The 15005-nt window shown below is 39.0% G+C and overlaps 1 protein-coding gene across 1 annotated transcript in view; it reads left to right on the top strand.

Moving 5' to 3' along the window:
* Positions 1–13755, top strand: part of pdzd8 (PDZ domain containing 8) — a 43506-nt gene extending 29751 nt beyond the window's left edge. Inside the window, exons 4-5 of the mRNA XM_039655385.2 lie at positions 9931–10093; positions 10240–13755. Of these exons, the coding sequence (XP_039511319.1) occupies positions 9931–10093; positions 10240–12497 (2421 nt within the window). The 3' untranslated portion in view covers positions 12498–13755. The remainder of the gene's footprint in view (positions 1–9930; positions 10094–10239) is intronic.
* The last annotated feature ends 1250 nt before the right edge of the window (positions 13756–15005 follow it).

Genomic DNA, 15005 nt, shown 5'->3' with positions numbered 1-15005 from the left:
AAAAGTCAAAGTATAGCATGACATCAAAAATATTGATTCTGATGTTTACATTCAATTTTGTAATTATATATTCTTCCAAATCAGACCAAAATTGTTTTGTGTACATACAGTGATAAAATAAATGAAAAATTGTCTCCTTATTAGATTGGCAAAAAACACAAGACTCTTCTATGTTTATTTTAAATCTTCTTAAAGTATCTTTAACAGGATAAATTTGAGGCAAGTTTTTAAATGAAACTTCTTTCACTTTATTATTAATACAGTATTTGTGACGAACGGTGCTTTGTGAAAGGTGCGCGGCTGCCGCGTTTTTACTATGCTTTCTACAGCTTCTAGTTCTTCGTCTTGAGGTGCACTACTGCCACCAACTGGACTGGGGACTTCAACCACCTTCCGTTTCAACTGAAATTCTCTCTCACACACACTACTGAAATGCTTGCATACAACATACCGGAAATGCTCTCACACACACTACTGAAATGCTTGCATACAACATACTGAAATGCTCTCACACACACACAACCGAAATGCTTTTCAGTTGTGTGAGCGAGAGCGTTTCAGTTGTGTTTGTAAAAGCATTTCACTTGTATGTGTGAGAGCGTTTCAGCTGTGTGTGAGAGAGCATTTCAGCTGTGTGTGAGAGAGGATTTCAGTTGTGTGTGTGTGTGAGCGTTTCAGTTGTGCGTGTGAGAGGATTTCAGTTGTGTGTGTGTGAGCGTTTCAGTTGTGTGTGTGAGAGCGTTTCAGTTGTGTGTGTGAGAGCTTTTCAGTTGTGTGTGTGTGAGCGTTTCAGTTGTGTGTGTGTGAGCGTAATATTTTCAGTTGTGTGTGTGTGAGGGTTTCACTTGTGTGTGAGAGAGCTTTTCAGTTGTGTGTGTGTGAGCGTTTCAGTTGTGTGTGTGAGCGTATATTTTTTACTTGTATGTATGAGAGCGTTTCAGTTGTGTGTGTAAAAGCATTTCACTTGTATGTGTGTGAGCATTTCATTATAGTATGTGAATGAATTTGGTTTCATATGTGTATGTGAGAGGAAAAGTACATGTATATGCATGGCATTTCTGAATAATGTCCCTAGGGGCACCTCATACGATTCAACCAAGGTTTAATTTGCCAACCTTTAGCAAGGATATTAAACTGATTAAAAGTCACAAATTTATTAAAAGTCACAGTAATGACATTTATAATGTTACAAAAGATTTCGATTTCATATAAATGCTGTTCTTTTGGACTTAGCTTTGGACTTTCTTCATCAAAGCAAAATAAAAACTGTTTCTTGAGCACCAAATCAGCATATTAGAATGATTTCTGAAGGATCATGTGAAATTGAAGACTGGAGTAATGATAATGAAAATTCAGCTTTGCCATCACAGGAATTCATTACAGTTGAAACAAATTTCACAATATTACTGTATTTTTGATGGAATAAATGCCATCTTGTTGAGTATAAAAGACTTCTTTCAAAAACATTCAAAAGTCTTACTGACCCCAAATATTTGCTGACCCCAATATTAAGCAAAGTGTGTTTCAATTGTGTGTTTTCTGTTGGGCATCATTAGCACCTGTGTTGCTTAAGTAAATGACAAGGGCCTGCTCTGAAAAGGCTAGATTTATATAAGCGAGTCAGGGAGAAAGGTGGAGGATGAAGGGAGTGGGAGGATGAATGAAATGGATAGCAGCAAAAATGGAGGTAGAGAGAAAAATAAAGAGAGTGGGAGGTTTGACTGAACATGCACACACTCACACCTCCAGCAACAGATGTACACACAAGCCAACTGTCCGTTCGGCACAATAGCTTCAATGGGAATCTGTCAACAATCACACCGCTGCACGTAACACATCTACCACCTACAAACACGTACACACTCACCGACACCTGATGACTAGAAGGAACCTTCCATTTTGTGGTACTGGGATGTGTTTGTGAGTGTGTAGGGCTGATGTTGTGTGACATGTTTTCTTTCTCTGTCTGTCTCTTTGAGTGCACAGTACGATTTGATGTCTGTGCTTTATTAGAGGCTATATTAGTGTTAGGTTGGCCAAGCATTTCACTGCATGCATATTTTTTTTTATGTGTGCTGTGCATATGAGAGAGCGAGAGACAGGCATTCTTTATTTGAGATGCATCAGAAAGACTAGAAAAGTAAAATAAATCAAAAGTTGATGCTGTTTTGTTACTTCAAAACAATAATTCAGACATGAAAAGCATTATTTAATCACTGCCATGTTTCTAACTTATTTGACTTGATATCTTCCATGGGACACAAAATGTTGTCATTTGTATGAATGCTGTTACTAAATGCTGTTTTTTTTTATCTTGAACGTCCATATGTGCCTTGCAAACTTAAATATTTGATTTTGTATTATTTATAGAATATTGTTGATGTGTCACTCAAAAGTTTGTGGTTGATTAGATTGTTACTTTTTTTCTTAATAAGTCTTTTATAACCACCAAGGTTGCAGTAAACAGTAATATTGTGAAATATGATTGCATTTGTTTTCTATTTTAGTGTATTTTAAAATAATTTATTCCTGTGTTGACAAAGGTACATTTTCAGCATCATTACTCCAGTCTTCAGCCCTTACAAAAAATCACTGCAGTTTTTTTAGAAGTAATACTGCATGTAGAAAATGCAGTTTTTTGGACACGAAAAAACTGCATTATTGCAGTATACAGTAGTTGGAGTACAACTGCAGTAGAACTGCAACATAACTGCAGTAGTATTACAATAATACTGCAATATAACTGCGGTAGTATTACAATAATACTGCAATATAACTGTGGTAATACTGCAATATAACTGCAGTAGTACTCCAATAATATTGCAATATAACTGCGGTAATACTGCAATATAACTGCAGTAGTACTACAATAATACTGCAATATAACTACAGTAGTACTCCAATAATATTGCAATATAACTGCGGTAGTACTGCAATATAAGCGCAGTAGTACTACAATATAACTGCGGTAGTACTGCAATATAAGCGCAGTAGTACTACAATAATACTGCAATATAACTGCGGTAGTACTGCAATATAAGCGCAGTAGTACTACAATAATACTGCAATATAACTGCGGTAGTACTGCAATATAAGCGCAGTAGAACTACAATAATACTGCAATATAACTGCAGTAGTTCTGCAATATAACTGCAGTAGTACTATAATAATACTGCAATATAACTGCTGTAGTTCTGCAATATAAGTGCAGTAGTACTACAATAGCACTGCAAGATAACTGCAGTAGTACTGCAATATAACTGCGGTAGTACTGCAATATAAGTGCAGTAGTACTACAATATAACTGCGGTAGTACTGCAATATAAGTGCAGTAGTACTACAATATAACTGCGGTAGATCTGCAATATAAGTGCAGTAGTACTACAATATAACTGCGGTAGTCCTGCAATATAACTGCGGTAGTACTACAATAATACTGCAATATAGCTGTGGAAGCACTGCAATACATAATTCGACTAAGTGCAGAGTGCAGAAACTGCGTTATACAATAAGATCTTCATTCTCGCAATCGACAGACTGTCATCTGCTTCTCATTGCTCATCACAGCAACATTTTATGTGATGAGAATCTAAATACTTAAACTTCTCACGATTCAGTAATCTCGATATCTGTAATAGTAAAAACGTATAATAGTAAAAGTATTCAAGAGAGTTTCACATGTAATATGTAGCTATTTCATATGCAAGCATGTCAGCCAATCACAGCAGTGGGCGGTTGCATTGAATCACACAGCAGACACGCCCCTTCAAACAGAGCGTTCAAAGCAGAGGCTAAAATTAAATCAGGCTAGGAAAAATGCCTTTTATTTCTAAATTATGACTATTTTGGATCTAAAAACATACTAACATTATAAGGGCAACCCAGGAAACATTATAAAATAATAATAAAAAAATGTCAGGGGACCTTTAAAACTGCTCTAATAAGGACACTCGACAAAACTGACATTTTGGCACACATTGTGTGTGTGTTATGGTTTGTTCAAGCCTGAAAAAGAACTCGATACTGAAGCGCACCTTTTCCTCCACACAGCTGGACATTTAAGTTGCTGGCGCTCATGCTACGTTCACGGTCGTCACGTGCGCATAGTATATCCACCACATATTGGCAAGGCTCATCGGCAGAGATATTACTATCGGCCGATACCGATGATCATTAAGCTTTTATCGGCTGATACCGATGTCGTGCTGATGTCATCGTGCATCCCTAACACTTGGCTTTATATGAGAGATCTCGGCTCGATTTTGTCACAAATGCAGTTGAGCAACTTCCTCTTCCAAAACAGTAGACAGCGCTAAACTAAGTGATTAATTTAGTCTCCCAAGAGAAGCCCACTTGCCTTTGCATACAGCTGTGGAAAATGACCGGTGAATAGGTGTTTACTGTATCTTATGAACCTTTTTGAGGTTTTCTTAAGCAAAATGTTATTCTATATCTAGACATATCCATATTAGATTTAATCTTATTGAATTACATCCTATTTATGTTAATTTATGGTTTATTGTTCAGCATTAATAATGAGTTTGAACACTCCAGATAAAAAGTTAAATTACTCACCCTCATGTCATTCCAACCCCGCAAGACACGGGGAACACAACTGAAGATCTTTTTGATGAAATCTTTCTGTCACTCCATTGACAGTCTACACAATTTGCCCAATAACATGCATTTCTGGAAAAAAGCAGAGACACACAATTTTTAAAGTCTGTGAGTGCATATTTGTTTCACCCCAGCCATCGTCTTCTATTTTTAGTTGTTACCAGTACATTTTCCTGGAAATAGCAATCACACAAAAAAAGTAAGTTAGCCTACTTAAAAAAAAAAAATCTTTTTCTGCACATAATGTCAAACTACTGAACATATTTGCTTGTATTTTCCAGTAAGTTAGTGTCTGATATTTCTAATATTCCTGATATTAAATTTAAACAAGTAAAGTCACCGTGTATAGCACTTCATACAATACAGATAGTTTTAAAAAAAATGCGTTAAAAGTGATAGACAATAATGCTGCAAAGTGCAAACATAAGTTACACAATCTGCTGTGACGCAGTTAACACTAACGTTAAACAGTGTAACGTTAAACCGGAGAATGGTGAAATGAACTAAAATTACAGAATAGAAGCGGCGTTTCCGAGTAGTATGAAGCTGCAGACTCGGAGACCTGCATCTAGAGTCCCCCTGCACCTAGAGTCCCGCATTCTCAGACCCCTCGTTTTTCGAGACAGCGCCTCCTATCAAATTGTATCGGATAACATGTGAAGAACTTAAGCCAAAAAGTGAGTAGGCTACCTATCTTCAATTTTATTTAGCGAATCGTAGTAGCCTCGTTTGATTTATTTTTTTATAAAACTAATTTAGCTCGTCGATACAACATTATGAATAGTCCATTTAATATTTGTAAAGATAGCATGTATGAAGTAGCATGATGCTAATCTGTCTATTAAAAAGCCATAGCCTGCACAAGTTAATTCCCATGTTCCCCTTAAAAGTCACCGGTGCTTTCTGTAATATGCATGTACTTGCGGGCGTCATGGTTCGGTGCATGAATTTAAAAATAAATAACTCGCGTGCAATTTAATTAATGTAATGCGGAACTACATTACACGCGGGATCTTTAGGGACATAATCTGAGATTGCAATGATGGAATGTGAGATCAAACAGTGGAAACAATGTTGTTTTGTGTGTTTTTAATACCTCGTCATTTAGTTCATACAGGACATTATTTAAACTGCAATGTGTTAACTTATATTTGTTTACAATCGCAATAAAACACAACATTGTGCTTTTGTCAAACAAATTCTTGCGTGTTTGGAGCGAGTTTCTTTCCTGTTTATGCTCGCCAGCCATAATCTCCGTCGTTGTTCGGACAAAAGCTTCATCCATATGGAGTCTAATGACGGGTATAGTGTAAAATCCCGATTTAACTGAACCTCCGGCACGATTTTAACATCCATCGACCCAGCAGGAGATGACCATTTTCACTTTATAGCACGAAACTCATTTCACTTCGTATTGCTTCTTCTAATGTTTTGCCCTCAGCAATGGCGCCGGGTCGGCAAATGCCCGTATGTTGTGACGTCATGTGGGAACTATGTATACGTAAAGTCTTTTTACACCAATCTAAATTAAAAAAAGAGAAATATGAGGACATTATATGTTATAATTTACTCACCTCTAAGCTCAATGACTTGACAAGGCCTCGCGCAATGAACTTCTTTTCTTCCAGAAAACGCTTCTCTCTTCCATTCCACTTAATGACCGTCGTCACCACGAGTAATGCTGTCATGTCTTTGTGTTTTAATTGTGATAGTTCATAAATATGAACGTAAATGAACGATAATTTCAGTGAGGAAATCAACCAAACCGTATTTTATGGAGCATACACTACGCGGAAAGACGCTAACTGACAGTAATGAGCATCAGCTGCTCTCGAGACTCATTGTCTGGACAACGCCCGCGGCGCGTGCGCGTGAAGGAAGCTCTGGTCACATGGGCTATGTCTCATAACTGCAGTACAGTTTAATATTGGTAGGCCAAGACTTCAGATGCAAAAAGCAAAAACTTCATCTGTCTTTTTTTCATACTATAAAGCTCCTTTATTTAGGTTCAGTAATTCCACTTTTTAATGGCAACTAAACTGATATCATTGCCTGAGAGCCCAATAAAAACATAAAACTAAAAAAAAATGGATTAGTTTTCTCTATCAAAAAGAGTCTATCACTTTTTAAAGTGTATCACTGAACTGAAGTTATTGTATCTATAGGCTACTACTTCATTATACTGCAAATCTACAGTTGTACTGCAGTTTTACTTCACTATTCTGAAGTTGTACTTTTTGTACTGCTGTTTTACTGCAGTTGCACTTCAATGTACTCTAGTCACATTGTGTCTATACTGCAGTTATACTTCGTTAATACTGCAAATCTACAGTTGTACTGCAGTCACATTATATCTATACTGCAGTTATACTTCGTTAATACTACAAATCTACAGTTGTACTGCAGTCACATTGTATCTATACTGCAGTCATACTTCGTTAATACTGCAAATCTACAGTTGTACTGCAGTTTTACGTCACTATTCTGAAGTTGTACTTTTTGTACTGTGGTTTTACTGCAGTTGCACTTCAATGTACTGCAGTCACATTGTATCTATACTGCAGTTATACTTCGTTAATACTGCAATTCTACAGTTGTACTTCATTGTACTGCAATTATACTGCTTTGAACTGCAGTTTTACTGCAGTTGTACTTCATTGTACTGCAGTTATTTTTTTAAGGGAGTAATAAGCTGTAAATATACTAACATGTAAAAAATACTGGCAGGGAAACTATAAATCATAATTCATATTTGCTTCTTTTGTATTTCACAGAAGAAATTAAGTCATATGAGTTTGGCATGACGTGGGTGAGAAATTATGACAGAGGTTTCATTTTATCAGCTGTAGGCTTGTTTTTATCCTGGTGGTATTGAATGTGTGTAATAGTATTTAAGTGGGTGTTTTAATTCTGACATTTATGCTATAATCAATGGAATTGACCTGAAAATGTCCCACAGGCCCCGTGTTTGTTTGTTGAAAAGCTGTGAAGGGTGTATATGTGAACCTTGTGGTGATGAGGAGAGACGGACATCAAATTGACACATGAACAGCGTCCTCACGAACCAGTCGGAGCCGCAGCAGTCCGTTTACCTGCACTCAACACATGCAGACACAGACTAACGCACACAATGAGTGTGTGCGCGTTCCTTCTGCTGTGCCTTTCCATGGTTGTGTAATTACGCCTTAGCCACCACTCAGCAACAGAAATCGCCTGTAATTGCCGCTCAATGTCGCTGTTTGTTTCCTGTGTCAGACAAATCTTTCTTTCTCTCTTTCATTTCTTCCCTCTCACTCTTAGAACCTTGTCATTTTGTCATTCTAAAAATGGGAAAACAGAGGTGCACGTTAAGCGCAGATGTCTTTTTTTTAACCCTCTGCTAGTTGTTATTTACTTTGCAGATTCTTGTTTTCTACTGTAATTCCAAGTGTGTTTCGGTTTTTGACTTAGGCTAATTGAAATTAAGTGTTTTGGTAGTTCTTTAGTTGTCCTTGATGTTCGTTCAGTCTTAGTTAATGCATCCAAGAAGTTCTGATGTTGAGATACAAAATGTGCCTGTACTAGAACACTTAGATCCGGATGTTTGGTGGTAATTTTTTGTGCTTGTTAAGGTTAATATCAGATGAAAGTCTTCTCCAGATTACAGCCCTTGCCCACCATGCAACAAACAATGGTGTCTTGTTGTCTGTGTTTGCTATGTTTGTTTCAGCAATTGAAAAATATAAACCCAGAACATCTTTTTAATTCTGGATCCCACGGGTGGTGAATAAGGAGATTACTCACATAGACTTTGCTTTCATTCTTTTTCCTGAACAGGTTGCAATGAATTATCCCCAACATGCTGGTTAAGAAGACCACCAGTGGCCTCAAAAAAAGCCTGAAGCTTTTGTTTTTCTCCCACAAACCCCCTCTGACATGTGTAAAGTGTTGGATCAGGTTGTGTCCTGAGGGAAGACATGTTCAGAATGAATTATCACTGTGGAGAGTTTAACCGCATCCCTTCAGTCATTAAGATTTATGTTCCTGTGTGTTTGTTTTTTATTCTTTCTGCAAATGTATCTTCAGCATCCCAGCCAAGACTTGTCATGTGTGCAAATAGTATTGGCATAAGTGATCTTCCCTGGTATTTTTTCTGATTCACTCCCACAGCTAACGGTTAATTACAATTTTATTAAAAATATTATTATGCCAAGTAATATATTTCAATAACTGTAGTTTGTTTATTTTTGCTAAGTAAAGTAGCAACTGCAACTTCTGCAACAGATAGATGGATGGATATTAATATAAAATTATTTGTTTTATGTTGTTGAATTTGGGTGTTTTTTGTAAGTTACCTTCTAAGACATTTCTGATGGTTCTTGAATGTTTCTATAGACAGTCATTGTTCAAAACTGGGCAAGTCAGTCTTCAGCTTGCCAGCTTGAGTAGATTGTCTGTTTTTTTCATCCCATGTTTAACTCAATCAGTGCCCTTCTCAGGGGTTATAACAAATGACAGCAGCAAAATTACAGTCATCCATCTCGGCAGTGTGGATCTGCATCCTGTCTTTCTTGCCCACCCCCAGCACAAACGAAGTAGAAAGAGAACAAGGGAGACACAGAGGACATCAATGAAAAGAAATCTTACTAGTGTTTGTGCACCTAGTATACAGCCCAGATCACCATTTTTGTGTTTTGGTGGAATTTTTCCTTACATTGGTCCACTTAACTTGCTCCTTGTGTACCTTGTGGGTGTTGTATGGTGTCAAACCGAAGTGCAGGTGGAGCTACAGGTGGATATTGTGATGCAGGCTTTGTGATACAGCCAGCTCTGAAACAGCAGCTGCTACTTCGTGGCACGTTTGGAGTGAAATTAGCAGTAATTGCAGACCTCCCCTGCCTTCGTTTCAGAGAGCATTGTTTTATCACCATGAAAACTGTTGGATGTGATTGGAAGAGAAAGCTTTGTATAGAAAGTGAAGGCTGTTTTTTCACATCATCATGTAGGTTGTCCGCCCTAATTATTAACTACTGTTGCTGTCAAAAGATAAGCTTAAAAAAACTGTCTTTTGGCTTAACACCTACCATTTCTCTCAACGAAGTAACAAAAAGGTTTCCCCTAACTACTTCTATCCTGTCAAGTCCCACTTGGTGATCTTATGACTGAAAGTAATGTATGCCTTAACAACACCTGCAATAAAGAAAAGATGTTACCATTTACAAAGCTACTTGGAAACAAATTATAATTGTGAAGCCCTAGTTTCTTCAGTTACACAACCTTATCATGAAGATTATTAGCAAATCTGAAATTTTTTCGCTTTGTTTTGTGTTGCAGACAGAGGTGATCAAAGGACCATCTGGGAGCGTGGGGATGACTTTCAGGCATGTTCCGGCCAGTGATGGTGACACAGTGCACGTGAGCATAGAAACCGTCACCCCAAACTCTCCAGCTGCCCTGGCGGACTTACAGAGAGGAGATCGCCTCATTGCTATTGGAGGTTAGAGACTACATAAATGTACTCTTTACCATTCAAATGAAATGTTTGACATGGTGGGTACTGGGTAGGTCATTTGATGCCCAATTTTGGATAGTGTTATAATACATTCGCAAAGCTTCAAGTGTTGTTCATGTCTGTTTGCACAGGAGTCAAAGTGACGTCCTCTGTCCAAGTGCCGAAACTTCTGAAACAAGCTGGAGAGAGAGTGATAGTCTTGTATGAGAGGCCAGTCCGTCACCAGGTGCCTGCTGTGGGGTTGGGGACACTCCAAGAAACCCTTGGCCCAATAGAGGAGCCTAGCTATCTTCCTCATCCTGGGGGCTACGAGGAGGACCCAGCCCCAATAACCACCATGGACATATCTGATAACAGAGACAATGACTCTGAGTTTGAGGAGCTGATCGTTGAGTCCAAATCAACTGCAGCTCCAGTCACTGTTGACACTAAGGAGGATTTCCTACTCTCTGTAAACCAAAGTCCCAAAAAAACTGTGGCCAACCTGGCCAAGCCCCTTGGTTCCATCTCACCAATTCTCAACCGCAGGCTGAACCTTCAGTCACCACTCAAATCCCAGTCCAAAGAATCACCAAAGCCCGCAACTCTCAAGACTGCTGAACCTTCCGAACAGCCACAGAGACCAACAGTGCCCCCTCCTCCACCACCTGCACGCCCTCCTGTTCCTCCCAGGCCCCATATAAAAGTCACATCTGCTTCAGAAAGCCAAAGCCTGGTAGAAGGTAATGAACCTGCTGTGGAAAAAAGTCCAGAGAAAACGCAACCCATTACTGGCAATGGCGAAAAAACATTAGAAAAAATCCCTGTTAAGTCACCAGAGTTGAAGCCTGTGAGCAAGCACCCTGATCCCACAGAGGAAATCCTAAATATTCCAGCCACAAACAAACAAGATTCAGCCAAAGACAAAATATCTGAGAGCTCCTCCAACACTAGGGACAGTGTAGACGAGCAGGGTCTCTGGGAATCGTCTGAGACCATGTACCGCAGCAGAACTGCCCGCTGGAACAAAGCCTCTGTGATCTTTGAAGTGGAAAACAACCACAAATTCCTTAATATAGCACTTTGGTGCAAGAACCCCTTCAAGATCGGGAGTCTCTTGTGCTTAGGGCATGTCAGCTTGCGCTTGGAACACATAGCACTGGAATGCTTATCTACGTCATCCGCTGAATATCAGAGCACCTTCCGTCTATGTGCTCCTGAACCAAGGGCCAGCGTCAGCCGTACCGCTTTGCGCAACTTAAGCACTCACAAAGGTTTTAATGAGAAACTCTGCTATGGAGATGTTACAGTCAACTTCACTTACCTGGCAGACGGGGAGTCAGACCTCTCCAGTGGACTGACAGAACGTGAGCGGGATGGGAGTCTTCAGGAAGAGGACTTAAAAGACCGGGAAAAGGAGAGAGACCAGGTGCTCATGGTAACCCGGGATGAACAGAGTTACAGTGGCATGCAGATAGGAGAGATGCGGCACAATTTTCAAGACACTCAGTTCCAGAATCCCACTTGGTGCGAGTATTGCAAGAAGAAGGTGTGGACCAAGGCTGCCTCGCAGTGCATGACCTGTTCTTATGTCTGTCACAAGAAGTGTCAAGAGAAATGTCTAACAGAGCACCCTTTCTGCGTAGCCACCTCAGACCGGCGTGGGGCAGATCCTGAGGCAAAGTCCACCATTAACCGGGCAACTACTGGACTTACACGACACATTATCAACACTAGCTCTCGACTCCTCAATCTGAGGCAGGTGCCCAAAACCAGACTTGCAGAGCAGGTTGCAGAAATAGGATCAGGGGTGGTGGAACCTTCTCCGAAACACACGCCTAACACATCTGACAACGAGAGCAGTGACACCGAGACCTATGCTGGGGCCAGTCCTTCCAAGCAGCCACCTGGTAGTGGTGGATCCAAACTGTTGCGCAAGGAAGGTGGGCTAGATGACAGCGTGTTCATCGCCGTCAAAGAGATTGGTAGAGATCTTTACCGTGGCCTACCGACAGATGAGCGTTCGCAGAAACTGGAGTTTATGTTGGACAAGTTGCAGCAGGAGATTGACCAAGAGTTGGAGCATAACAACTCTCTAAATATGGAAGAACGAGAGACAATTGACTCTCGACGCAAGGCCCTCATCTCTGCAGCTCTGGCCAAGTCTGGTGAACGTCTCCAAGCTTTGACTCTGCTCATGATTCACTACCGTGCTGGCATCGAAGATCTAGAGTCTGTAGAAAGCACATCACCATCTGAACAGCATGGCTTTCCAAAGGCAAAGTCTGAGGGTCTGGAGGAGGCCCTGATGGGCACAGAAGTGTACGACAGTGACATTTGCAGTCCCGTTGATGTTCAGATGCTGGATGACATTACAGAGGAGCAGATCTGTGTAGAGGCGTTTCCGTAAAGATGACAAAAGGCACTAGGGGCTTGGGACTCAAGAACAAAGACTTTTTATCATGTATGATTTGGATTAAGGTTGACCTGTGAGCGTTCCACATGTGATTTGTGAGGTTTGCAAAAGTATTCCTGAAAATCACTGCAATGTACTGTTGAGGAATTTTCAGAGGGTGTCAGTAGTTTACCAATTTTTTTTACTTTTTAATTTTTAAAAATTATTTCCCCCTTTAGTCTTTTAGTTGCAGCTGTAGAGGACAACCCATCAATCTGAAGACTTTCAGCAGTATTACGTAAAATAGACAAAATACATTGTGATCAAGCCGAGTTTTACCTGCCTTACCTGAAAGGTGTAGTCAATTTTTTAAACATTTAAGCTTCAAAAGGGAGAGTCAGTGTGAGCTTGAAGCGAGATGACCTTGAATACGTATTTTTATTCAAACTTTGTGTATTAGTACAGACTGAATTATATATGTGTGCTGTTAGTGATGTACTTGGTTGGAAATACACCCTGCCTAGTGTGTTTTGAGCTTCAAGCCCCCCTGCCTTATCAATCAACTACAAAATGTAGGATTTTACCTGAACAGTCCATAGAACATGATGCCATTCCTAACCAACATTGTCCCCGCTGATAAGCACCTTTCTCATGTTACTTCACAATTGTTACTAATTTTAAAGTGTAATTTCTTTAATATTCTTTTTTGTTGTTGATGTTGATTTTAAAATGTTTAATGCTGAACTGAGAGGGAATCCTCATAGGACAGATAATCTTGATGTTATTATACTATTGGGGACCATTCTTTGTCTAATTTATGTCACAAAGCCAATGTGACTTTTTCTTTCTTTCTTTTTTTTTGAGGGAGGGATATTTATATTGCATTTCATAATATATGTTTCCAATAATTGTCAATAATCTTGTATTTTAATCTTTCAATTAATTTGCTTTGAACCTTTTAGTTTTTAAGTGGTTGCAATTTTTGAATCCGGGTGAATGGTTATGTTTGTGTGAACGTGTCAGCCAGTTCATTTTTGGTTTCCTTTATGTACTGTAATGTTTTGTTTTGTTTTGATGCAAAGAACTTCTCATTGTGTCTCACATCTGTGTGCTTGGGCATGTTTTAGCACCTTCGAACGTTATTTTTTACATGTGTACTATTGAATGTATCTCCCATATGACTCACTTTACAGTCATTATTCCATTCACCTCTCAAAACATAACTTCTCTAAGTTTAAAACTACATCATTAAAATCTTTCTTTTGTCAATGCATACAGTATTCATTAATTCCCAAAGCTAATGTTTAAATTCATATTTTTTGTTGTTGTTATTGTTCTCATCACTCACATTTTATTATTATTTAAATGTGGTCCACACATGGGTATCCATCATTGGGTACATGCATTGCTGGATCTGTTTTCCTGAATTTCCAGTTGTGCTGCCCTAGTTATTGTTTCTGCTGCTATAACATCTATACTATTCACTGGGCCTGGTACATAATACATTTTTAGAGCGGGTCCCCCACACCCTGGCCCAATAATTACGTTTCACCATAGAGGACCTTATTGGGCCCCCTTGTCACTGGGCCTTAGTTTGTTACCACTCAGACCAGAAAGGAACTTTTTCCTTTTGAACAACTGAAATGAAAAACATTTAAATGCTAAGCTCAGTAAAATAGTCTAAGATAATGTCTAAGATTTTTTTTTTCCTGTTTTAATTCTACTTGTCTAGTTGCTGCTACTGTTATCCTGTGCTTCTCAAATTCAACGCCAACAACATACGGTCTCAAAATATTGCTCCAATAATCTCTTTCACAATGGGTGAAAAACAGTAAAATAACAAGTATAAAACATCATATCCACCGTGGCAAACTGTGGTTAAGCTTTTTTTTGGAAAGCTGTTGTTCTTATTGGAAGCTGTCATGTGCTATTGTAAATAGCCTAGAAATGTGGGTGGCTTTAAACCATGTCCTTTCACCCTGAATTTATATAGTGCTCAACATGTGGATCCACCTTTTCTTTTTTTATGTTGTGTTTGCTTTATGTAAATATGATTTTATTCTTTTTGTGAGGTTTAATTACGGTGGAGGGCATCCATCGACAAAGTGCATAGCTTTTAAATTTGCTGCAAGACCTTTACGCACTGACATATCATATTTGCTTATGCACTTGAGATAAATAAATTGTTAGAAATAAAAAAAAAATGTCCTCTGTAATTTTTGCACCTTCCGAATCAGAGAGGTCTAGTGTGTCACGTATCACAATAGACAATCATTGCAACAGTGGTTCTTTTAGTTGCACCAGTTAACTGATGCCAGTTGCAATTGAATGTAATCATCAATGCGTGTCAGCAGCATGATATGATAGACATGAAAGTAGCGCTGGTTTTACCGGATGATATGCAGCCTTGCCATGTAAAGTGGAGAACGCTGCGATTGACCAGTTAGATTGAAGTATTCCATAATATAATGTTGAAAATGACATTGTTTCATTTTAAACTCAATGCCATAGACCAATGTGTTC

The sequence above is a fragment of the Pimephales promelas genome, chromosome 15 (genome assembly GCF_988280905.1).
Source record: "Pimephales promelas chromosome 15, fPimPro1.hap1.1, whole genome shotgun sequence".
In the NCBI taxonomy this organism is placed as follows: Eukaryota; Metazoa; Chordata; class Actinopteri; order Cypriniformes; family Leuciscidae; genus Pimephales; species Pimephales promelas.
The sequence above is the reverse complement of the archived record's forward strand: the minus strand, read 5'-3'. Positions and strand labels throughout refer to the sequence as shown.